Source organism: Rhinoraja longicauda, chromosome 28 (genome assembly GCF_053455715.1).
Source record: "Rhinoraja longicauda isolate Sanriku21f chromosome 28, sRhiLon1.1, whole genome shotgun sequence".
In the NCBI taxonomy this organism is placed as follows: domain Eukaryota; kingdom Metazoa; phylum Chordata; class Chondrichthyes; order Rajiformes; family Arhynchobatidae; genus Rhinoraja; species Rhinoraja longicauda.
In genome coordinates, this window is record NC_135980.1 from 3,346,705 (window position 1) to 3,373,970 (window position 27,266).

The window sequence follows — 27,266 nt, forward strand, 5'->3', positions numbered from 1 at the left end:
TTCATAGACACATTCCCCCTTCTGTAATGGGCAGATCATTGGAATCGTTGGATTAGCAGCGCATTTAGAGCACGCCATGATGAATAAAATTAAATTAGATTTTTATGAAAGATTCCTGGCTCAGGTTTCATTCCATTCTACTCCACCGGACAACATTTGGCCTCACTGAAAAAAAGGAGAAGCCAGATCATTAGCAAGCTCGTCCCTGCACAGCAGATATCCAGATCCCACAACATCTCTGCAAAGCTGGCTAAAAGAAGCATTGACTCTAGACTTTACTTTCGACTTTAGAGATACATTGCGGAAACAGGCCCTTCGGCCCACCGAGACCGTGCCGACCACCGATCACCAGCCGAACACTAACACTATCCCACACACTCGGGACAATTTACATTTTATTTTTAACCAAAGCCATTGAACCCACAAAACCTGCATCGAGAAATATCTTTTTATTTTCAATTTTTTCAACTCTTCCTCTTCACCGGTTTAATATTTTCCAGCAGAAAGCATTATCAGCCGTCTGCAAATAATGAAAAACAGCTGCATTGTGTTCTTGAACAGTACTAAATAGTCTGAAGAAGGGCCTCGGCCTGAAACCTCACCTATTCCTTCTCTCCAGAGATGCTGTCTGTCCCGCTGAGTTACTCCAGCATTTTGTGTCTATCCTCGGTGTAAACCAGCATCTGCAGTTCCTTCCTACACATTACTAAATCTCCCCTCCCCTCCCACGAAACATCTAGCAACTAAAGTGGATGAACTTAAGGATAATAGGATTCATTAATTTCAAGAATGATCTTTGCCTACACAGACTCAGTGTTAATTCCTAGTTACAACTTTATCACAGTTATATATAGAACATATATACCCTGTATATATATATATATTTATAATATATATATGTATATATACATTAAACACCCAATAATGTAAATGCTTGCAAATTCCAGTTGACCCTTTCAAGGCTGAATGTGTTCTGCTACTTAAAAATGTATTTGAAATCAGTGAATTTCTAAGCTATATTTTGCTGTCTAGCAGAATGAGAGACATGTGATAGGAGGTATCGCATTTCTTAATTTACTGTGGAAAATTGGAAACCCAGTTTATTGAGGCAAGACTTTGGTTTCAGTCTTTCAAGTACTTAAGTCAGGAGATTCCATCCAATATTGATTTAGCGTGATCAATTGAAGCTTCACCTATTTAGCTTGCCCTGCACCTAAATCGCAGAAATCCATAATATGGGTTTAGTTTAGTTTGGAGGAACAACATGGAAACAGAACAGCGATCACCCTGTACACTAACACTATCCTACACCCTTGGGACAATTTGCAATTATACCAAAGGCAATTAACCTACAAACCTGCACGTCTTTGGAGTGCGGGAGGAAACCCATCCCCTGTCGTGGGGAAAAACAGGCCCTTCAGCCCACCGAGTCTGCGCCGACCAGCGATCACCCATGCACTCGTTCTATCCTATAACCTAGAGACAATTTACAGAAGCCAATCAACCTACAAACCTGCACGTCTTTGGGGTGCAGGAGGAAAACTGGAGCACCCGGAGAAAACCAGCTCTTTTTCACTCAGAGAGTTGTGAAGCTGTGGAACTCTCTGCCTCAGAAGGCAGTGCAGGCTTTCAAGAGAGAGTTAGATAGAGCTCTTAAAGATAGCGGAGTCACGGGATATGGGGAGAAGGCAGGAACGGGGCACTGATTGTGGACGATCAGCCATGATCACGGTGATTGGCGGTGCTGGCTCGAAGGGCCGAATGGCCTACTCCTGCACCTATTGTCTATTGTTATAACCCACAAGGAGAAGGTACAAACCCCACACACACACACACACAGCACCCGAGGACAGGATGGAACCCGTGTCTCTGGCACTGTGAGGCAGCAACTCTACCTCTGTGCCGCTGTGTCGCCCGGGCAGGTGGGCACTGCACTCTTTCCTCTTCAGGTGGATCAGAGAGGACAGGGAGAACGTATCTCTCCTCTGCTGATAAGGTGCTGCAGCAGCAACATGCTCAACAAGTGATCTTCTGACACTTCGTGATCCTCCATTTCCTGCAGACCCAAACCGAGGTGCACGCACCATAATCTGACTTCTGACCGATTACCTCAGGTTAATTCTCGAGCGGGCTGTGATCTGTGGGCTGGATCAGTGGCACACGGCACAAAAGTATCAAAGGAAGCTGAAGAACAGGACAAGAACAACACGCGATTTACATATCTATCTGTCTCGGCTGAGTTCAGACCAAAAGACTCTCAGCGCTGTTAGTAATTACATATTTTAACTATATTTTACAAAGGTGAAAACTGTTTCTGCAACTACTCATTTGCAGAAGTTGTCCGTACACTGCGATACGCAGTATCCGATTCCCAGATGGGTTTTCCACATGGCCTGTTGGCATTGTCACTCCTGCTGGCTCAGGAATATGTATTGGGCTTACACTTTCTCCTGGCCCTTTATCGGAAATTTAAAATAACATTCAAGAAGTATTGGTCAAATAGTTTCTTGGTCAATGCTTTGCCAAAGACAAGGCTACTTATTCTCTTACAGTTTAGTTTAGTTTTTTGAGTTTAGAGATACAGCGTGGAAACAGTCCCTTCGGCCCACTGAGTCTGTGCCAAACCATCGACCACCCGCTCACCAGTTCTGTGTTTTCCCATTTCAGCATCCTACACACTAGGGGCAATTAATCTACGAACCCGCACCTCTTTAAATTGTGGGAGGAAACCAGAGCACCCAGAGAAAACCCACGCGGTCACAGGGAGAACATGTAAACTCCGCACAGAGGGCAACACGAGGTCAGGATCGAACCTGGGTCTCTGGCGCTGTGAGGCAGCAGCTCTACCATGCTGCCCTGAAGAAACAAATCAACATTGTATGTTCCAACCATAAATGGCCCTGTTTGCAATGTTATAAGTGAGTGCTCCCATACACTGTTGAGCACTGGTGTTATCTGGATTTGATTGAGAAGTCCACGTAGCCTGTACCACAGCACATGAAGTATTTAAGATAGGGAGAAAATAGGGACTTCAAAGATTGGACAACAGCAATTTTAGATTCCAGCCCATAATCCGCAAGGATGTTAGATTTAATAAGGACTTTCATGGAGTTTTTAGAGTCAATGCTATTTCTCAGCATTACATTCACTAACACTCAAGTTCCTTCAAACATTCCAAATAGCGCTGCACCCCCATTTTTATCCCTGCTAACGGCAGCTAAGACGACCTAAAACAGGTGGATTTTGAACTATTAAAAATATATATATTATGGCAGATGTACCTACAGTTGAAGGACCTGGTTCATTGAAGATAAACACAAAGTGCTGGTGTAACTCAGTGGGTCAGGCAGCATCTCTGGGGTAAAATGATGGGTGGGATTCTTTCCAGGTTGGGACCCTTCTTTAGACTGAAAGTAGAAGGGATGGAACTGGAGGATAGAAAAGGCCAGAACAAAGTAAAGAACAAAGTAAAGAACAAAGTAAAGAACAAAGTAAAGAACAAAGTAAAGAACAAAGTAAAGAACAAAGCAGGCAACAGATGACCAAGGAATGTTGGAGCCCACAATGGGCAATTGTTCGCTGGGGAAAAGGTGATAACAAAGGGCTACAAGGATATGAACATTTGAACTAGCAGGACTAGGGTGAGGGAGAGGGAATGCAAGGGTTACTTGAACAAAGAGAAATCAGCACTCATACTGCTGGGTTGTAAGCTGCCCAAGCGAAATATGAAGCCCTGCTTTGTTCGGGCCTTTTCTTGCGTCTGGTTCCCTCCCCTCTACTTTCAGTCTGAAGAAGGGTCCCGACCCAAAACATCACCTATAATTTTTCTCTCGAGATGCTGCCTGACCCGCTGAGTTACTCCAGCATTTTGTACCTATTTTTGATTTAAACCAGCATCTGCAGTTCCTTCCTACACATTCAGTTTAGTTTAGTTTAGAGATACCTTCGGCCCACCGAGTCCGCAACGACCAGCGATCCCCGCACATTAACACTATCCTACACACACTAGGGACAATTTTTTACATTTATACCAAGCCAATTAGCCTACAATTTGGAGTGTGGGAGGAATCCGAAGATCTTGGAGAAAATCCACGCAGGTCACGGGGAGAAAGTACAAACTCCTTACAGACAGCACCCGTAGTCGGGATCGAACCTGGGTCTCTGGCGCTGTAGGGCAGTAGCTCTACCGTTACGCCACCGTGCCACCCACACTCCAGCTTTTTGTGTCTATCTCCTTTACCTAACCCCGGGCCCATGGGTTTACTGAGTTAGCTGGTTAACCTTCCAATCTGCACTAGGTGGTCTTAGCATACACATCCCTATGGGGAAAGTAAGAAAGGCTTCTGCATCTCAGTCACCATCCAGTGGACTGGCATCAACAGTCGGAACAGAATAATGCTTCAGTGTTTCATAGTTCATAAACAGGGAGCCTGTTGTCGTTTATTAAGCAGGATTCAGCTGGACTACAGGTGAGTGGTCAGCAGGCAATCCTCACCATCCTTGCATCCAATATCACGCCGGAAATTCCTGCCTGTGCCTGCAGAAGGTTTGTCGGTGCCCTCGATACCATACCCCAACAAACTTTGTCTGCAACATCAGGAGGTGCAGTTGAACCGCGCTCGATCACCTCAGTTCCACTTGTTGCTGGTTTGAACAGCAACGCTAATGTTCGGCAGTCTGAAGAAGGATCCCGATCTGAAATGTCTTTGTTCTCCAGAGATGCTGCCTTACCCGTTGAGTTGCTCCGGCACTTTGTATCTACCCAATGTTCAGCGGATAAATTAGCCTCAAGCAGATAAAACATGACCATCTTGGTCCACAGGGGTTCTCAGGACACAGTAAGCAAACTTGATGGGAACGTTAAGAGTTTGTAAAGAGCTTTTGACTTTTACCCATTGATCGGACAAAAAGAGAACTCATTTAATGATACCTGTTCCAACACTGCACCATTACAACATAGTATTCATTCAGTGAAAATATCCAGTATTGATCATATTTTGCATGTTACTATCATCTTTCACTTGCTTAGTGTTGGCCTTTCGAAAGAACAACGTCCCTTCTTTACTGAGGTAACTTATGGTCTTGGTCTTCTCCAAACTTGTTAACATTATGATCCACGATTTGCGCTCTCTGATAATCCTCACTGCCAGAAGAAGTCCCCACAGTTTGGCCTGATGCCACACAAGTTCCATCACCGATTTCAAATTGACATCTAGACTATCCAAAGTTCGCTTACTGACGAAGAAAAACGGAGGGGGGAAAAAACCAAAACAAGACCAGGAGAAAATAAAGCTCGGTCAACAGACAAACGGCAGAAGCTCGAAGTAACACCTCCCTAACACAAGCTAAATTAAATTAAATTAAAAAACAATGCCCTGTCTTCGTGCCCTGCAATCCTCTCGGCCCACACCGCACCCTTTCCCAACATCAGAGGCCATTTTGTTTTACGTACAACACTCATACTGGAGTCCATTTCCTCCACATTACAGGAACATCCTTGTTGGGGAAGCAAGATGGAGGGCTCCATAGTTGAAATCAATGAGTCAAAGAGTCATGCAGCGTGGAAACAGGCCCTTCGGCCCACTTGTCCATGCCATCCACATGCCCCGCCTGCAATAGTCCCACCTCCCTGTGGTTGGTCCATATCCTATCCATGAAACAGTCCAAATGTATTTTAAACATTTCGATAATACCTACCTCAACTACCTCCTCCCGCAGCTCATTCTATATACCTACCTCTGTGGAAAAAAGTTGCCCCTCAGGTCCCTATTCAATCTCATCTCCCCCCCCCCCCCCACCCCCCACCTTAAATCTATTTCCTCTGGATTCCTCTCCATTCTGGATAAAAGACTGTGCAATTACCTTCTCTATTCCACTCATGATTTTATACACCTCTATTAGATCACCCCTCATCCTCCTGCGCTCCAAGGAATAGAGTCATAGCCTGCTCAACCTCTCCCTATAGTTCAGGCACTCAAGTCCTGGCAACATCCTAGTAATTCATCATCTTTCCTATAAGAGGGTAACCAAAACTGAACACAAAACTCTAAATGTGGCCCTACCAATGTCTTGTACAACTACAACATGGACACTCAATGTGTCTATTCAGTCCTCTGGCTGATGAAGGCCAATGTGCCGAAACTCAATACTCTGACTGATGATGGGCAATGAATCATCTGTACCCTCTAGGTCCGGTGCGGCTCGGCCGCGGGGCCTTCAATTGCCCGGCTCGGCCGCGGGACGTTTCAGCGCCCGGTGCGGCTCGACCGCGGGGACTCCCATCCCCTTGCGGGGACTGTGCGGGTCGGTCGGGGACGAGCTGTCTGTCCGTGGGCGTGGGGAAGAGAGTGGAAGTTTTGTTGCCTCCATCACAGTGAAGGGGTGTTTGGAGTCACTGTGATGGACGTTTGTGTTAGGGTCATGTGTCTTGTGTTCTTTTTTTTGTTGTGTGACTGCTATGTAATTTCGTTCGGTACCTTGGTACCGAATGACAAATAAAGCTCTGTATTTTGAATGCCACAGAGTTGGAGTCACTTCCCACATTGACACATTTGGCATTCATGTGTAAGTGTATATCACACACGCCATATTGTTTCCAATTTTGTTCATTCGTAGGATGTGGAAATGGTCAGCATTTAATGTCCACCTGTAATTGCTACGTAAGTGTGGAGGGAGTTAGGTGTCACCCGTGTTTATGGTCTTGGAGACACAGATGTGTAAGGATGGCAGATACCCTTTTATTAGTTTAGTTTAAAGGATACAGCGCAGAAACAGGCCCTTCGGCCCACCGAGTCCGCACCGACCAGCGTACACAAGTACTATTCTACACACACTAGGGACAATTTACAATTTTACCAAGCCAATTAACCTACAAACCTGCATGTCTTTGGACCGCCTGGGCTCCCAGGAAGAACCCACGCAGGCCACGGGGAGAACGGACAAAGTCCGTACAGACAGCACCCGTAGCCAGGATCGAACCCGGCTCTCTGGCGCTGTAAGGCAGCAACTCTACACCTGCGCCACCGTGCCGGCCCCCATTTTCTATCTAAAGCAGATGTGTTTTTAACAACAACCTCATAATTACCATGTATCATAATCCGTGAACGTTTATCAGATTCAAAACGCAATTTTGCTTCTCTCATTACAAATGCTGACCGACCTGCAGAGTATTCCCAGTTTCCAATTTCAGATTGCCAGCATCTGGGGAATTTTCTTAGATTTCACTGGCAATCATCTTTACTTAGCACTAGATTTTTAAACCCAGATGTACTGAATTACTCAAATTTAAACTTTCCAACTTGCATTTGAACTCCTGCCTCTTATTTCAAACCTCCAAGGGGATGCATGAATACTAGTCCCACAACGTGACTGCCAGACAGATACCAGTTGCACCAGAAACACAGTGAATCATTCAATAGTATTTAGAAATACTACGGTGATGGGGAAACAGAAGGCTAAGGAAAGGTTTTACAATCATTTTAACTTGTACAATACCAAAAGAAACCCACCGATTTTCCTCTCCAAAGAGGCCTCAATTTGCTCAGCCAACTGAACCTTTCCATCTTCTGAGAACTCAATCATCTTTGACTTTAAGGAAATCACTTACTGTAATGTTACAAGTGGTACGAATTTTACAATGCACATGTAGATATCTTACATCCAGATTATGCTTTCGCTTCAGCCTCCTCAAAGGTGACGTTTACCGAAGTAAAACCTGTGTCTTTTCAATGAGTCCGTCTACTCTACAAGGCCCTGTAGGGGTTGCATTAATATTCTGGCTCGTGTCACTTCTGAATGATTCCCTGTGGAAAGAGGTCAACAAATCACCCCACCGTTTACTGGGATGAAAGACTGATCCAATGAATGCTCTAATAAGCCTCACGGATAGAAAAACTCCGAGTGGTGTGTAAAAACAAATCGATGCCTTTCGATCGTAACGATGTCTCAAGGTTTCGAGGTCAGTTTATTGTCACATGTACCAAGGGCGATTATCTGTTGGGTGTACGGGAGTTGAGGACAGACATCGACTGTGGTGGCCGATGGTGGATGTGTGCTGAAACGTCGAGGAATATGTCCAACCAGAGCTGGAAGCCATCGTAAAGGGTCATTGGCCCAGTGTGAAGATTTCCTCTCAACCGCCATTCCAAAACTGACCCGGGGCGGTACGAGACGGAGAAATGTTATCTTCAGGTTCCAGCCACGATCTCCTACAACCCCAACAGCTCTAGCCTGGAGGCTCGGAGGGAGAAGGTGCGATCGACCCTGCGCAAGCAAGGAGGAAAGGTCCAGTTCGCTGTTTGGCGGCAGTTTCCTTTCCAACGCCCGACCCTCCAGTCTCCTCTCCCACGGAAAGCAAGACCTGCACTTCCCCAAGACCCTCACTTAGACTGAACGATCAGATCCCTTCTTGAAAATTCAGGGCAGAATTCATAAAAAATTTGAAACAAAAAGAACCAAAACACAACACAAGCAACTGGATTAGTGGGCGTCGTTGTGGAGCAGGGTGTCAAGAAGTTGTGATTTAAAGGACTGAATACTCCCAGTCGTTTCTTCCATCATGAGTTTTGACCGACCGGTGGAATAGGCGTTGGCACCAATATGGATTCCATTTGAGTAAGTTTGCTTCTGGAGACCACTGTGGAGATGCTTGTTTGCAATTTCTATGTCCTTTATATCGAGCCGCAGTGGGCCAAAGGCAGTGCTTCACAGGATAATGAGAATTCCCAGTCTCACAAAGCAGTGATGGAGCATGTCTCTCTTCCTCAAATTATTCGTCTTAATGGCAAAGTGTCTCAGAAGATGGCGTCCCTTCAGCACGACCCAGGTCAATCCCTCGCGGGCTCCATTTTTTTGGTTGCGGTTCCCTCGAATAGAAATAATTTATTTTTGTCTTCCTTGTATTTTTTTCTCTCTCCCCCGCCCCCCTCCCTCCCTCCCCCCCTCTGGGTGCTATGACGTGAGGAATAACAGGATGAGGGTCACTGCCAGGACGAACCAAGAGATCCTAAAAGTGGTGATCCCGTCGTTATTGTGGTAGGGCTCGGGGGACTCGTATATCGAATCATCTGCAAGAGAGAGGAAAATAAAAAGTAAGCAACGTTAGCAACGCATCCCTTTTTTAGTTCTTCCCTGTGACTCTAATGTGCGAAACGTAACAGCTTAATGGAACAAATTAAAGAAAAGGCTTTGCATTTATATGGCACTTAATCACATTGCAAAGTCCTTCATACGCAATGTGCTACTTTGAAATGCTCTGGCTGTGTGTTTCTCCTGTAGGCTGTGCTGTAAAGGCATCATTTGTGGGAAACCGGATAGTGTGGAAGAGTGTCCTCCCTCAGTCTTTCAGCTTAGTTTAGAGACACAGCGCGGAAACAGGCCCTTCGGCCCACCGAGTCCACGCCGACCAGCGATCCCCGCACACTAACTCTATCCTACAAACACTTGGGTCAATTTACAATGATACCAAGCCAATTGACCTACAAACCTGTACGTCTTTGGGGTGTGGGAGGAAACCGGAGCCCCCGGAGAAAACCCACGCGGCCACAGGGAGAATGTACAAACTCTGTACAGACAGTAGCCATAGTCCGGATCGAACCCGGGTGTCCGGCGCTGAAAGGCAACAACTCTACCGTTGCGCCACCGTGCCCCTCTTGAGCCAAGAGTTCATTATACGTGGGCATATGACTAGATGGTTTAATAATATGCTTGTTGCAACTTTTGGCCCCCAGTGCTAACATCAACCATGACCCAACCATGACCTAACCATGACCCAACCATGACCCAATCATGACCTAACCATGCAAAGGAGCATCGTTGACTTCCTAGTCAAGCCTGCCCTAATAATGTGTCTCAACCATGGAAATATTGTGGATCGAGTGATAATTTATCCCGACTATCATTCCGTGAAACGGGTGGGCACAGGAGAACATTCATTCCCTCCAGAGGACCACAGTCTTGGGTCTTTCCGCAGTGGGACATTGTTGGGAAGGGTCTGGTGGGGACACCCCTCAAACAAGGCAAGGGATATCACCCCAGTGGGCAACTGGAGTGGCTGGGGTGCTTGGCAGCAGGATAGTTTGCAAACACTACTGGATACTACACTAATGAAAGTATAAAGGCTGAGAACGTCGGAAACGTTTTTGCACTGTTCTCGTTTGGTATATATTTTATTGGACCTTAGAGTTACAGTGTGGAAACAGGCCCTTCGGCCCACTGAATCCGCGCTGACAAGCGATCATCCCGTACACTAGCGCGATTTTACACACTAGGAACATTTTAGAATTTACAGAGGCCAATTAACCTACAAACTTGTGCATTTATCCTACATCAAACACTATCCTACAAACTTGTCCATTTATCCTCCATCAAACACTATCCTACAAACTTGTGCGTTTATCCTACACCAAACACTATCGTACACCCTAGGGACAATTTCACCGAAGCAAATTAACCTGCAAACATGTACGTCTTTGGAGTGCGGAGGAAAACCGGAGCACCCGGAGAAAACCCACACAGTCACAGGGAGAACTTACAAACTCTGCACGGACAGCGCCCATAGTCAGGATCGAACATGGGTCTCTGGCGCTGTGAGGCAGCAACTCTGGCGCTGTGAGGCAGCAACTCTGGCGCTGTGAGGCAGCAACTCTACAGCTGAGAGGCAGCAACTCTGGCGCTGTGAGGCAGCAACTCTACAGCTGAGAGGCAGCAACTCTGGCGCTGTGAGGCAGCAACTCTACAGCTGAGAGGCAGCAACTCTGGTGCTGTGAGGTAGCAACTCCGGCGCTGTGAGGCAGCAACTCTGGCACTGTGAGGCAGCAACTCTGGCGCTGTGAGGCAGCAACTCTGGCGCTGTGAGGCAGCAACTCTGGCACTGTGAGGCAGCAACTCTGGCGCTGTGAGGCAGCAACTCTGGCGCTGTGAGGCAGCAACTCTGGCGCTGTGCCATTGTGTCGCCCTATTTTTATTCTGAATAGTTTACAGACAGTTTAGAGATACAATACAGTATCTAGCAGGAAAATAACTGCAGATGCAGGTTCAAATTGAAGGTAGACACAAAATGCTGGAGTAACTCAGCGGGTCAGGCAGCATCTCAGGAGAGAAGGAATGGGTGACGTTTCGGGTCGAGACCCTTCTTCAGACTGATGTCAGGGGAGGGGGCGGGACAAGTATCTATGTGTATGTGAATAAAGTTTATTTTTGGAAATAAAAGCCTGTTCCACCTTTCCTTCAGACCAAAGTTGATTTGTATTATGTCCTGCATCTGTGATTCCATGTTGGTACCACGGACACTTAAAATCTCTCTTTGTTTTGAAACTGTCCAATCCTCTATGATTTTCTTCTGACTTGAAGGCAAAAGAAAGTTGCAGTTCCCCACGACATTTTGTGTAAAGAACTGGGACATCAGCAGCCAACAGCCGACCTCTGGTGTTGAGGTTGAGGTTGTGCCATCTTATTCTGTGTAAGCTGCACTCCAATGACCCACCTCCCCATCTCTAACACTGAAAGCAAAGTCCACAGTGCAGAGCCATTCACAAGTCATGTTGATGACTTACACCAGTCTATACACAGCCACAGAGTCATGGTGGAGTAACTCAGCGGGTCAAGCAGGGAGGACTAGATAGAATGGATGTGGAGAAGATGTTTCAAGTAGTGGGAGAGTCCCGGATGAGATACTACAGCCTCAGAATATAAGGACGTAGCTTCAGAGTAGGGATGAGGAGGAATTTCTTTAGTCAGCAGGTGGTGGATCTGTGGAATTTATTGCCGCAGACGGCAGTGAAGGCCAAGTCATTGGGTATTTTTAAAGCAGAGATTGATAGGTTCTTGATTAGTACGGGTGTCAGAGGTTATCGGCAGAAGGCAGGAGGCAGAAGGCAGGAGAATGGGGTTGAGAGGCAAAGGTAGACCAGCCATGATTGTTGACTCAACGGGCTGAATGGCCTAATTCTGCTCCTATGACTTATGAACACGAGAAGTTAAACTAGGGCAGGACCTTCACAGTGAACGGTAGGGCCTTGGAGGGGATTATAGAGCAGAGGGATCTAGGAGTGCAAGCAGACAGATCCATGACAGTGTCTCAGTGACAACTGAGTGGTGCATTGTACGGTGGAGTTGCTGCCATACCACACTCACAGCGCCAGAGACCCGGGTTCGATCCTGGCTACGGGTGCTGTCTGTACGGAGTTTGTATGTTCTCCCCGTGACCTGCCTGGGTTTTCTCCGAGATCTTCAGTTTCTTCCCACACTCCAAAGGCGTACACGTTTGTAGGTTAATTGGCTTGGTAAAAATGTGAATTGTCCTTGGAGTATGTCGGGTAGTGTTAATGTGCGGGCATCCCTGGTTGGTGCGGACTCGGTGGGCCTAAGGGCCTGTTTCCGCACTGTATCCCTAAACTAAACTAAACTAAACAATTTCCAGGCACGTGATCTCAATTCATATAGCGCCTCTACAAAAATAAAATGACTCCCGCTCATCCCAGGCGTGTTATCAAATAAATACTGATTGTCACACCCTAGAAGGAGCCATCATGGAGGATGGCAGAAGCTTCTTATGTGGTGTTTATATGGCGACTATTTGCGTACTTTGGGTATGCAAGCAAAGAATTTTACTGTGCCTTGTCACATGTGACAATAAAGTATTCCATGCCATTAAAGGGTTTAAGGGGAATCTTAAAGGAAGAAAAGGGATTTACGGAGGGAATTCTAACTTAGAACTTTGGCTGAGGAAAGCAGGAGGGCCAATGGTGGAGCAATTAAAGTTGTACGCTTGAGATTGTCATGGAATAGGGTTGCCAACTGTCCCGTATTAGCCGGGACATCCCGTATATTGAGCTAAATTGGTTTGTCCCATACCGGACTGCCCTTGTCCCGTATTAGGCCCGGGGAGGCTGTTGTAGGCCTGGACACTGTAGGCCCGGGTGCCGCTGTAGGCCCGGAGGCCCAGGCGCCGCCTCCCGGCCCCGGCGGCCGCAATTGGTGGAGCGGGAGCACGTGGCCGCTGGCTGGGTGAGGTTGACATCACCTTTTGTCCCTTATTTGGGGGTGAGAAAGTTGGTAACCCTATCATGGAGACAGTACAACAGAACAGACCAAGCTGCAGCCTTGACTATAACAAGTACCTCAACAACAACTCGGTACTCTAACAACATTTAAGGGGATCATGAGGGAAATAGATAGGGTGAACGCACCGAGTCTCTTACCCAGAGTAGGCGAATCAAGAACCAGGGGACATAGGTTTAGGATGAGATGAGAAAGATTTAATGGGAACCTGAGGGACAACTTTTTCGCACTGAGGGTTGAGTGTGGATGGAACGAATTGCCAAAGGAGGTATTTGAGGCAGTTATTGTAACACCATTAAAAAGACATTTGGACAAGTACTTGGGTAGGATAGGCTTAGAGGGATAACAGGCAAAGGCAGGCAGGTGGGGCTCGTGTAGATGGGGCGTCTTGGTCGGCCTGCCTGGGCAAGTAGGGCTGAAGGGGATTGTTTCCGTGCTGTATGACGATGACTGGAATCAATGGAAGCATCACCATTACTGGTGAAGGGGCAGGAGGGAGGTTGAGTTGATGAAAGAGACGGGCTTTTTTGGCTCCTGCTCTAATAAGCTCACCGCTTCCCTCCTCTACAGAAGCACCCGCTCCATCATTCACCTTTATCTCATTATCCGGCAAAAGTTAAATGTTATTAAAAATGTCACTGGTTATTGATAATGCTCTGCAAGCATTTAACTTGCGAGCAAATTAGTGTCAGCTTCCTCTGTTCACGAGGCATCATTAGACCAGATTCCTAGAGCACTTTTCAATGTATAATGAGAGATTAGGCTCCACGAAGGTTAGCAATTACAGTATGGTACATGTTAAAAATATTTATAGTGAGATTAAAGAAAACAGGACTTATTCCAAAGTTCAAGATTTAAAATTAGTCAGAAATCTGTTTCATTTCTTAAAGTTTTCTCAGATGATCCAGAGGTTAGAAAGGCCATTTTAACTGCAATATGAGGAGACAGAGGAGTTCAAGTTTCCTCCAGGCCTCGGGAATTGTGGTTTATGACGTGATTTTAGATTTGGTAACCTTTGACCAGATTCAGTGTTAATGCCGAGATTCGGGCAATTCCATCGATGGGTTAAGGGAAGATGCCGAGTGCACCTTCCTGCATGGAGCTGATTGTATGTCAGTTAGCACACAGGGCAGCACGGTGGCACAGCGTTAGAACTGCTGCCTTACCGCGCCAGAGACCCAGGTTCGATCCTGACTACGGCTGCTGTCTGTACGGAGTTTTGGGTTTTAATTTTCATTTTGCATGGGTTTCCTCTCACTCTCAAAAGGCATGCAGGTTTGTAGGTTAATTGGCTTCGATAAAAACTGTAAACCGCCCCTAGTGTGTAGGATCGTGCTAGTGTACGGGGATCGCTGGTCGGCGCAGATACGGTGGGCCAAAGGGCCTGTTTCCGCACTGTGATTTTTAAACTGAACTAAACTAAACAAGAATTCAAAATTGATGGAAAGCAGGTAGAATTTTTTTTAATACACAAGTATTTTCAATGTAATTATTCAGTAGTTGTTTACATGCCATGACAAAAATGAAAGTTTTAGGAAACATCTTAGAGTGGCTGTACCATTTGGCTGTGTCTCTAAACTAAACTAAATTTTTATAAATCTTTTTCTTCGTAGATTAAAGAAGAAATATATGGATATGAGAAACATTCAGGCTCTTGAGTATGCTCATGGCTGATTGAATGATTGATTGATTGATTGATTGGTTGAAAGATACAACATGAAAACAGGCCCTTTGGCCCACCGAGTCCATGCTGACCATCGATCACCCATCCACACTAGTTTTTGTTACCCCATTTTCTTAGAGGCCAATTAACCTCCAAACCCGCACGTCTTTGGGATGTGGAAGGAAGGTGAAGCACCCGGAGGAAACCCACGCGGTCACACGGAGAACGTGCAAACTACGCACAGACAGCATCCGAGGTCAGGATTCAACCCGGGTCTCTGGCTTTGTGAGGCAGCAGCACTGGCAGTTGGGGAACCCATGGTGACCCCCTCAAGATAGCTCATGGACTCGATGGGCCGAAGGGACTGCTTCCATGCTGTAACCATGCTGTATCTCTAATCTAAACTAAAGAGGGTGGTGACATGCTAGCTTGATCCGAGAGCATACTTTACCGTTGCCACAGTGTGGAATGACTATCGATCACTTTTTAGTTTAGTTTAGTTTAGAGATACAGTGTGGAAACCACCCCTTCGGCCCTCCGAGTTTGCACTGACCAACGATCACCAGTACAGTAGTTCTACATTATCCCACGTTCGCATCCTACACACAAGGGGGAATTTGCAGAAGCCAATTAACCTACAAACCTGCATGTCTTTGGAACGTGGGAGGAAACCGGAACACCCGGAGAAAACCCACGCGGTCACGGGGAGAGCGTACAAACTCCGTACAGAGAGCACCCGAGGTCGGGATCGAACCGGGTCTCTGGCGCTGTGTGGAAACAGTGCTACCTGGGGCCGATGATCCAGTCGGTATTTCCCACCTGCACAGTGGCGCAGTGGGTAGTACCGCTGCCTCACAGCACCAAGGACTCTCTGGCGTCTTCTACAAACTAAATGTTCCTTACACCCGGGTTGGAGCCCAATAGTCCAGCGTGAGTTAGGGGCAAGCATGTTCCATTACAATTTAAATTTCTCCAAATCTAACACGAGCAATAACTTTGTATTAATATTTTAACTTCATATTAACATTGCATTTTATCTTACATAAACTAATGCTGCCAGTTATTTGAGGGTCAAAGGTAGACCATCTGATCAAGGGTCAAAGTCTCCTCACGTTACAAGGCTTGCTGGAGGAATAGGGGGCTAAACTCTCTCAAACCACATTGCCAAGGATTACACAAAATGCTGGAGTAACTCAGCGGGTCAGGCAGCACTTCGGGAGAGAAGGATTGGGTGACGTTTCGGGTCGAGACCCTTCATCAGGATTAGGCAGCCTTTAGACGTGTGTTTTGAGCTTGATTAAAGGTAAGAGTGGAGCTCAGATTCTCCCATTGAATGTAGGTGAGGTTTAGCCAACTCCTCAAACTTGTTGATTGAGCGTGGGCTACCTCCAAGGGAGGTTACACTCCTCCATATACTCTTTCGTTGAGGTTTAGAAGTCGTCATGCTTTCCCAAGTCTTGTTGAGGATTAGAGTGCTCTCACATTCCCCATTCAAATTAATCAAGAGTTAAACGCTCCCACATAAACCCATGGTGAGTTTGTGAGCACCCACACTCCCACTGAGCACATGTACAAGGTTAGAGGGCCCTCATATTCTCCCAAACAGACTGAGTGTCCCATACTGTCCCGTGGAGGGTTAGAAAGCCCTCAAGCTCCCCCAAATGTGCCCCGTTGTGAGTTAGAGGTCCTTACTGCTTTTCCACGGAGTTCTCCCTTGAATCTGTACATTGCCACTCGCAAGTCTGAAGAAGGGTCCCGACCCATCCTATTTCTCCAAAGATGCTGCCTGACCCCCTGAGTTACTCCAGCTTTGCGACTTTCAACACAATCCCACTATTTAATATTCTGATCTGTTTGGTTTAACACCTAGTTGATTGATTGATCAATAGATAGATCGATTAATCAATTGATTGATTGATTGATCAATTAATTGATTGATTGTTACTTAATTGTTGATTGCTACTTTATTGCTTAAGTGCTACCTTAGTATCACATGTACATAGTACAGTGAAATTCTTTGTTTTGCATACAATACGCAAGTATGCAAAGAGTAAAGGAGGCCGACAAAGTTACAAATGAATTCAATGTAGTGCCGATGGTTCTTCTTCCTTCTCCCCCCACCATTCAACACCTCCGTTGACAAAGGCACAATGAGAAAGATGCACACTCATATCCACACATTCTCAAAGCAATGGCCGCTTATTCCCTTGGTTCGATTGGGATGTTTAGATGCACAAGACAAATGTCACACAATCGGTGGATCTGATGTTGGCTGATAGATCAAAAAAATCAGAAATAATATCTGAAACAAAATAATTATGCTTTGACAGTTAGAAAATAAGACATCTTAAAGCTCAGCAGAACAGCCGAACCTCATAATAATCAGAGAATACAACACAGATACTTGTCAGCCAAGCCTTATTGTATTCCATTATTAGAAATGGTTGATAAAGAAAGAGCAAAAAGATTATTATAAATCTAATCAATACGATTAGATTGATGCAAGTACGGCCAAGGTTATTGCTTTATTACCTTGAGAGAGATCAAGGAATTATAGTTCTCTTGATGTTTAAACTGTGAGTCATAAAAATAACACATATTAATGATAATCACGGCTCATTTTCGATCCCACCAATCGACCCCTTTTGGTTTCTCATTCGTAATTTGTACCTTGGATTTAACGTCTGACTTAGTGGCCTTTTCAAAGGTGAGCAATAACCCTGGGCGTGACATGCTGAGGAAAAGCGTAAGGGGAAATGGAAGGGGGGTGGGGGCATGGGTGAAGGGAAGATGAGGCACTGTGATATTACTGACCTGAAGCTTCAACTGAACTGTTGTTTACATCGAAATCACCTTCATTCAAGCCTACTGCTTCCATACAACTGTCTACGACAGAAATAGAAACAGTAGCTGTGTGTCAGTGTGAGGGTGATTTTCAGAGCATAGGGTTAATGAGCAGAGGGATCCTGTTTTAAAGACAGCCTTTCGGAAAAAAAAAGTTTAAAAAAAAAACATGAAGGGAAAAGATGTTGTACGTTTCCCAATGTAATGGTTGGAAATAATTATCGCCTAACTTTGTTATTCAAAGACCCTCGCTTTTATTCATAAGACTGTAGAGTTGTGTGAGTTTGCTTTGGTCTTAATGTTGAGATCAGGCTCTGCCTTAAGTAACACTCTGAGGCCTAACGGGAGCTGCTTAAACGGGGGCTTAAAGTGTAGACCTCCTTATGAAACAGAGCTTCAAGCTAGCTGCATGCCTCTCTATACAACTGGATGCTGATGTAAAACCTCTCCTGTAGCTGAACCTGACTCTGGAGTCCTCCCACAGAGGCAGACCACCGTCCAAATACCTGCCCTTGGAAAACCAATACCTGCACTGTTTGAAGAAAAGAGGTACAAAGTGCTGGAATAATTCAGTGGGTCAGGCAGCATCCCTGGAGAACATGGATAGGTGATGTTTCGGGTCAGGACCCTTCTTCCAGACGAAGAAGGGTCGCATGAGTCTTAGGAGGAGTATTAACCCATTTGGCCCATGGAATCTGCTCTGCCATTCGATCATGGCTGATCTATTTTACCCTCTAAACCCGATTCTGCTGCCTTCTCCCCGTAACCGACCTGAAAAGTCACTTGTGCGGGCTTTCTCCGGGTTCTCCGGTTTCCTCCCACACTCCAAAGACTTACAGGGTTGTAGTTTAATTGGCTTCGGTAAGTTATGAAAACAAAATTGTCCCTGGTGTGTATAGGTTAGTGGATGGGGCGATCGGTGGGCAGTGCGGACTCGGTGGGCCGAAGGGCCTATTTCTGCACTGTATCTTTAAAGTCTGTAGTCTATCCATGTTCTCCAGGGATGCTGCCTGACCACTGAATTACTCCAGCACTTTGTGTCTCCTTTCTTGTAAGCTAGCACCTGCAGTTCCTTGTTTCTACTTGTTGGCTTTGCAGTTTATTCTAATTCAATTCAACCTAATATAGTATCCAATAATTGCTGATCTTCATTTTTGTATTCCCTTCCGCTGGCTAAATCGATATTTGAAGGAGTCATGTTACTACCTACCTTACACTTCCACCTTAACTCCAGTGTCAAGGCTCAGGAAGCCATTCAATCTCATCTTAACAATGCTTGACTGAGCCACTTCAACCAACTCTACTCGCTGGAGTTTAAAAGAATGAGGTGGGACCTCATTGAAACTTACCGAACAGTGATAGGCCTGGATAGAGTGGATGTGGAGAGGATGTTTCCACTAATGGGAGAGTCTAGGACCAGAGGTCATAGCCTCAGAATTAAAGAACGTTCCTTTAGGAAGGAGATGAGGAGGAATTTATTTAGTCAGAGGGTGGTGAATCTGTGGAATTCATTGCCACAGAAGGCTGTGGAGGCCAGGTCAGTGGATATTTTTAAGGCAGAGATAGATAGATTCTTGATTAGTACGGGTGTCAGGGGTTATGGGGAGAATGGGGTTAGGAGGGAGAGATAGATCAGCTATGATTGAATGGCGGAGTAGACTCGATGGGCGGAATGGCCTAATCCTGATGCTAAAACCTATGAACACGAACTCCAGACCGGGATAGCTCAAAGGGGAGGCTTCTACATTTAATATCATCGGGGACGTGCACTCAACAATCATCCAAATATGACCAATGTTACGCAAGGTTACGGTTGCCAAACAACAATGTATTTGAAGTGCTGCACATATCCCTGAATCAAGTCTAATTTTATGGTCAATATTTACTGTAAACATTCCCCTAATCCAGCTCCTGATCGCATTCGGGTCATCCATCACGGCCAACCTGATCAATTGTTTCTTTATCTTATACTGGCACTGCTGACGTTAAAAAAAAAGGCCAGATAACGTTTCGAAGGGTTCTGATTAGTGCAGTTAAAGAGACTTAGTCACGGTCAGGTCAGTTGCCTCATTGGAATCATCTTCATCCCTACGCACTTTACACCATTCCCTAAACACTCCCTTTAGGAACCAATATCCCAAATTAATCTAAAGCTCCATTCACTCATCCAATGTTGAAATCCTACCATCTACCTATCTCAATCACTGCTCACAAACCCAACTAAAAAGTCAATCTCATCATTTGGGTCCAACATTTTGAGAAGAGTTCACCCCAGTCTAATCTTCCATTTTGTCCCCGCTCCACTCTACCCAAGGAGCTGCGTTATTCTTGTTATAAAAGGCCAATTAAAAGAAAAAAAAAGAAGTTCTTCGTTGCAATTTATTTAATCTGGCTTTAAAGTCAAAGCAATTCAGCGAGGATGAAATAAAGTGAAAGAAAATGGCAGTAGAAACAGTGAGAGAAGAGGAATTTCTAGCACAATAACTATTTTGATCTTGCGCTACGTTCGCAACTCATTGGTTTAGTAACGATTACGGTGCATGCCTGAGAGGAACAAGGTCAACTGAAGGCAGAATGCAATGCTGCAAGCACACCTGACTTACTTGTTGGTCTGACATATACTTTTAGCTTTAAGCAGGGCTTCCCAACAATGTTAGGGTGAGGAGATGCTGAAATAGAAACAAAGAGAGAGCATTAGTGGGGCTAATAAACAGTTACGCTGGCCATTATCTATCACAATGCATCGTCTGGCCATTATCAATGACAATGCATCGTCTGGCCATTATCTATCACAATGCATCGTCTGGCCATTATCTATCACAATGCATCGCCTGGCCATTATCAATGACAATGCATCGTCGCTGCGGAGGGCTGTAAGTATCTCCGTGCCATAGATGGTTGTAGTTTCACTCTGAGCCATTTTGTTGTTTAACTCACCTTTGAGACCGAAGATAGGCACAAAACGCTGGAGTAACTCAGCGGGACAGGCAGCATCCCTGGAGTGAAGGAATGGCCGACATTTCGGGTCTTGCAAATTGGAGGAACAGCACCTCATATTTTGCTAGGGCAGCTTACAACTGATTTGAGTGCTGATTTTTCTAACTTCAAGTAACCCTTGCATTCCCTCTGCGTCCCTCCTACATCCTGGTTCTCCGACCAGTCTGACTGTCCTCCTGATTACATTTTACACTGTATGCCTCGTTGTCCCCTTCCCCAGCTAACAACGACCCATTCTACATTCTCCTTGATCTGCATCCCCTTTGATCTCACATTTTCACACCTTCCATATCTCTTGTTTCCCTCTCCCCTCTCCATTCTCAGTCTGAAGAAGGGTCTCAACCCAAAACGTCACCCATTTCCTTCTATCCAGAGATGCTGCCTGTCCCGCTGAGTTGCTCCAGCATTCGGTGTCCACCTGTGGTGTAAACCACCATCTGCAGTTCCTTCCTTCACCTTTGAGGCTATTGCTTCATCAGATTGCCACACTGGTGCTGAGAAATTGCACTATTACTGGGGAGAAACAAGAGGGAGAGGCCGCCTTACCTGCTGTGCACGGAGGATATAGCAGCGCTATCCATTATAAACTAGGGCATTATCGGTTCATTATCAACCACACAGCGATATTCATCATGGGCCCACTGCATCACTCTTAGTGGAGCACAACCTTTATTCACAATACATCCTATTAGAGACCCATAGGAACATACACTGTGGACCATATAGCACCATTCCTACTGAGTGTGCATCATTCATTGTACAACCTATAGCACCATTGATTAAGACCCACTGCGCTGTACATCCGATAACATCAATTATGGGAGACACAGTGACACCATTCATTATGGTTCCCATGGCACTGTTCATTATGGGCCATATAGCACTAATTAGAGAGCCCACTACACCATTCATTATAAACCCTACTGCATCGCTCATTGTAGTGTACACAGCATCGTTCATGTAGTGCTCTCTATTGCACCATTCACTATAGACCCCAATCCACCATTAGACGATGGCGCAGCGGTAGAGTTGCTGCCTCACAGCGCCGCCAGAGACCCAGGTTCGATCCTGTCTACGGGTGCTTTCTGAGCAGAGTTTGTACATTCTCGTGACCGCGTGGGGTTTCTCCGGGTGCTCCGGTTTCCTCCCACACCCCAAAGACGAGCGGGTTTGTAGGTTAATTGGCTTTGGTAAAATTGTAAAGTGTCCCTGGTGTGTGTAGGATAGTGCTAATGTGCGGGAATCGCTGCTCAGCGCAGACTCGGTGGGCCGAAGGGCCTGTTTCCCAGCTGTATCTCTAAACTAAACCTCATAGCACCATGTCTTATAGACCATTCTTGCTGATTGCACATCATTCACTGTGCACCTTATAGACCTTTAACGCCCACTGCCCCGAATGATTATCAGTTATAATTGATCCTAGAACATCAATTACTAGAGACACCTGTCATGCTATTCATTACAAACCTCCATGACACCATTACATTCCCCACAGTACCATTCATTACATTCCCTAAAGCATTAATTAATAGAGACCAGACTTCATCATTCATTAGAAATCCCTCTGCCTCACTTGTTAGAAGGTATATGACATTATTCATCATTAGGGGCAGCACGGTGGCACTGCTGTCTTACAGCGCCAGAGACTCGGGTTCGATCCTGACTATGGGCGCTGCCTTTGCAGAGTTTGTACGTTCTCCCCAAGACCGAGTGGGTTTTCCCCGGGAGCTTCGGTTTCCTTCCACATTCCAAAGAAGTACAGGTTTGTAGGTTAATTGGCTTGGTAAAATTGTACATTGTCCCTAGTGTGTGTAGGGTAGTGCGATACTACAGGGATTGCTGGTCGGCAGGGACTCGGTGGGTCGAAGGGCCTGTTTTGGCACTGTATTTCTAAACTAAACTAAATATGCCCAACAGCACCATTTATTAGAGACACCACTACTCCATTCATTTAAAACTGAGGCGAGAGAATTTTTTTTGACCCAGAGTTGTGAATTTGTGGATTTCTCTGCCACAGAAGGCAGTGGAGGCCAATTCACCGGATGAATTTAAAAGAGAGTTCGATAGAGCTCTAGCGGCTAGCGGAATCAAGGGATATGGGGAGAAGGCAGGCATGGGTTACTGATTGTGGATGTAAGAAAATAACTGCAGATGCTGGTACAAATCGAAGGTGTTTATTCACAAAATGCTGGAGTAACTCAGCGGGTCAGGCAGCATCTCAGGAGAGAAGGAATGGGTGACGTTTCGGGTCGAGACCCTTCTTCAGACTGATTGTGGATGATCAGCCATGATCACAATGAATGGCGGTGCTGGCTAGAAGGGCCAAATGGCCTCCTCCTGCACCTATTTTCTATGTTTCTATATTAGAGACTCCACTGCACTCTACATTAGAGACCACATTGCACCATTCCATATAAATCCCAAATAATTACACCAATTATTAGACCCCCACCCCCATCATTATTCATTATCAGATCTTAAACATAATTAATTATTGAGCAGACTGCACCATTCTTTATAGATCCCATAGAACCATGCGTTATTGGCACGAGTAGGAAGGATGCTTAGGTTTAGGATTAGAGTTATTATTTAGTTTAGTTTAGTTTGTTATTGTCACGTGTACCGAGGTACAGTGAAAAGCTTTTGTTTGCATGCTATCCAGTCAAAGAAAACACTGCAGTGGGTGGCATGGTGGCACAGCGGTAGAGTTTCTTCTCTTCGGCGCCAGGGACCCGGGTTCGATCTTGACTACGGGTGCTGTCTGTATTCAGTTTGTACGTTCTTCTCGTGACCTGCGTGGGTTTTCTCCAGGAGCTCCGGTTTCCTCCCACACTCCAAAGATGTACAGGTTTGTGGGTTAATTGGCTTGGTAACATTTGTAAAATTGTCCCTAGTGTGTGCAGGATAGTGTGCAGGACCCACAGTGAGGTTGTCACGCCACGGATAAGGTGGCTGACTGTGAGAAAGGGCATCACGTGGAGCGCAGGAGGCTGTGCCGAATAAAAACAGGTACACCCTCTTGGGAGCTGTCGGGGCAGAAGATGCTTCCAGTCCGAACGGCGGACAGGTCGGTGGCTCCAATACCAACGATGAGACTCGACCGGTGAGACTGACGTCGGGCAGAGCCATAGTGGTGGGCGACTCCATTGTCCGAGGTGCGGTCAGGAGATTCTGTGGTGGCAGGCGAGACTCGAGGATGGTCTGTTGCCTCCCTGGTGCCAGGGTTAAAGATGTCACAACATCCTCAAGAGAGAGAGAGAGAAGGTGAGCAGCCAGAAGTAGTTGTGCACGTGGGCACAAACGACGTCGGGAGGAAGAGGAAGGAGATTCTGCATCGCGAGTTTAAAGAGTTAGGAAGAAGACTGAAGAGCAGGACTTCTAGGGTGGTCATCTCTGGATTGCTTCCTGTACCTCGTGTTGGTGAGGGCTGGTGAGGTAGACTGGGAAAATCAGCTTGGTAATGAACCCCAAGAAAGGGAGTTTGTGGAGTGCCTCCGAGATGGATTTTTAGAGCAGCTAGTACTGGAGCCTACCAGGGAGAAGGCAATTCTGGATTTAATGTTGTGTGATGAACCGGATTTAATAAGGGAACTCAAGGTAAAAGAGCCATTAGGAGGTAGTGATCATAATATGATCAGTTTTAATCTACAATTTGAGAGGGAGAAGGGAAAATTGGAAGTGTCAGTATTGCAGTTGAGCAAAGGGAGGCTATGGAGGCATGAGGGAGGAGCTGGCCAGAGTTGACTGGAAAGAGACCCTAGCAGGGAAGACGGTGGAACAGCAATGGCAGGTATTCCTGGGAATAATACAGAAGGTGCAGGATCAGTTCATTCCAAAGAGGAAGAAAGATTCTAAGGACAGTAAGAGGCAACCGTGGCTGACAAGGGCAGTCAAGGACAGTATAAAAATAAAGGAGAAGAAGTATAACATAGCAAGATGAGCGGGAAGCCGGAGGATTGGGACTCTTTTAAAGAGCAACAGAAGATAACTAAAAAGGCAATACGGGGAGAAAGAGGTATGAAGGTAAGCTAGCCAATAATATAAAGGAGGATAGTAAAAGCTTCTTTAGGTATGTGAAGAGGAAAAAAATAGTTAAGACAAATGTGGGTCCCTTGAAGACAGAAGCAGGAGAATTTATTATGGGGAACAAGGAAATGGCAGACGAGTTGAACAAGTACTTTGGATCTGTCTTCACTAAGGAAGATACAAGTAATCTCCCAGATGTTCTATTGGACAGAGGTCCTAGGGTGACGGAGGAACTGAAGGAAATTCACATTAGGCAGGAAATGGTGTTGGGTAGACTGATGGGACTGAAGGCTGATAAATCTCCAGGGCCTGATGGTCTGCATCCCAGAGTACTTAAGGAAGTGGCTCTAGAAATCGTGGTCGCATTGGTGATCATTTTCCAATGTTCTATAGATTCAGGATCAGTTCCTATGGATTGGAGGGTAGCTAATGTTATCCCACTTTTTAAGAAACGAGGGAGAGAGAAAACGGGAAATTATAGACCAGTTAGCCTGACATCAGTGGTGGGGAAGATGCTGGAGTCAATTATAAAAGAAGAAATTGCGGAGCATTTGGATAGTAGTAACAGGATCGTTCCGAGTCAGCATGGATTTACGAAGGGGAAATCATGCTTGACTAATCTTCTGGAATTTTTTGAGGATGTAACCAGGAAAATTGACAGGGGAGAGCCGGTGGATGCAAGCCTTTGATAAGGTTCCACATAGGAGATTAGTGGGCAAGATTAGAGCACATGGTATTGGGGGTAGGGTGCTGACATGGATAGAAAATTGGTTGGCAGACAGGAAACAAAGAGTAGAGATTAACGGGTCCCTTTCAGAATGGCAGGCAGTGACTAGTGGGGTACCGCAAGGCTCGGTGCTCGGACCGCATCTATTTACAATATTAGTACATTAATGACTTAGATGAAGGGATTAAAAGTAACATTAGCAAATTTGCAGATGACACAATGCTGGGTGGCAGTGCGAACTGTGAGGATGCTATGAGGTTGCAGGGTGACTTGGACAGGTTGTGTGAGTGGGCGGATGCATGGCAGATGCAGTTTAATGTGGATAAATGTGAGGTTATCCACTTTGGTGGTAAGAACAGGAAGGCAGATTATTATCTGAATGGTGTCAAGTTAGAAAATAGGGAAGTACAAAGAGATCTGGGTGTCCTTGTTCATCAGTCACTTAAAGTTAGCATGCAGGTACAGCAGGCAGTGAAGAAAGCGAATGGCATGTTGGCCTTTATGACAAGAGGAGTTGGGTATAGGAGCAAAGAGGTCCTTCTGCAGTTGTACAGGGCCCTAGTGAGACCGCACCTGGAGTACTGTGTGCAGTTTTGGTCTCCAAATTTGAGGAAGGACATTCTTGCTATTGAGGGCGTGCAGCGTAGGTTTACTAGGTTAATTCCTGGAATTGCGGGACTGTCGTATGTTGAAAGACTGGAGTGACTGGGCTTGTATACGCTGGAATTTAGAAGGATGAGAGGGGATCTTAATGAAACATATAAGATTATTAAGGGATTGGACACGTTAGAGACAGGTAAACATGTTCCCAATGTTGGGGGAGTCCAGAACCAGGGGCCACCGTTTAAGAATAAGGGGAGACCATTTAGAACTGAGATGAGGAAAAACCTTTTCACTCAGAGAGTTGTGAATCTGTGGAATTCTCTGCCTCAGAAGGCAGTGGAAGCCAATTCTCTGGATGCTTTCAAGAGAGAGTTAGATAGAGCTCTTAAAGATAGCAGAGTCAGGGGGTATGGGGAGAAGGCAGGAACGGGGTACTGATTGTGAATGATCAGCCATGATCACATTGAATGGCAGAGCTGGCTCGAAGGGCCGAATGGCCTCCTCCTGCACCTATTGTCTATTGTCTATTGTCATATAGTGCAAGATAAAGTCTGAGAAAGTCTGATTAAAGATGTTTCCAATGAGGTAGGTAGCTGAGTCAGGACTGCACTCTAGTTGATGAGAGGACCGTTCAGTTGCCTGATAAAAGCAAAGAGATAAGATATACTTTACGTTAATACAATCAAGCCAAGTGCAATAGATGGAGCAAAGGGATAGATGGAGAGAGTGCAGAGAAGATTTACGAGGATGTTGCCAGGGCTCGACACTGAGCGATGGGGAGAGACTAGGCAGGCTAGGACTTTATTCCTCGGAGCACAGGGACCTGAGGCTTTGATCTTACAGAGGTGTATAGGATCATGGGGTATAAAAAGGGTGAACACACAGAGTCTTTTACCCAGGTTAGGGGAAATCAAGAACCAGAGGACATGGGTTTAAGGAGAGGGAAGAAAGATTGAATAGGAATCTGAGGGGCAACTTTTTCCACACAGATTGTGCTGGGTATATGGAACAAGCTGCCAGAGGAAGCAATTGAATGAATGAATGAATGAATGAATGAATGAATGAATGAATGAATGAATGAATGAATGAATGAATGAATGAATGAATGAATAAGTTTATTGGCCAAGTATGTGCATGTACAAGGAATGTGCTTTGGTGCTCCGCTCACAAATGACAACACAAACATACAGTTAACAATTAAGAATTAAGCATAAACACATCAAAACAATAAGGATACAACATTACGGTCTAAACATGTGGGTGAAAATAAACCAGAGCAAAAAAGAGACTGCAGACTTTGGTTATTGAGTAGAAATATCACTCGTGGAATAAAGCTGTTTTTATGTC

At 45.6% G+C, this 27,266-nt stretch overlaps 1 protein-coding gene across 2 annotated transcripts in view; it reads right to left on the reverse strand.

Moving 5' to 3' along the window:
* Positions 1–5,821: 5,821 nt before the first annotated feature.
* Positions 5,822–27,266, reverse strand: part of LOC144607247 (ephrin-A5-like) — a 452,231-nt gene continuing 430,786 nt past the window's right edge. Inside the window, exons 3-5 of one of the 2 annotated variants that reach the window (XM_078423945.1) lie at positions 20,170–20,235; positions 17,537–17,608; positions 5,822–9,065 (exon numbers count right to left, since the gene is read on the reverse strand). In XM_078423945.1, coding sequence (XP_078280071.1) covers positions 8,950–9,065; positions 17,537–17,608; positions 20,170–20,235 — 254 coding nt within the window. In that variant the 3' untranslated portion in view covers positions 5,822–8,949. The remainder of the gene's footprint in view (positions 9,066–17,536; positions 17,609–20,169; positions 20,236–27,266) is intronic. The other variant, XM_078423946.1, reaches the window with a different exon arrangement.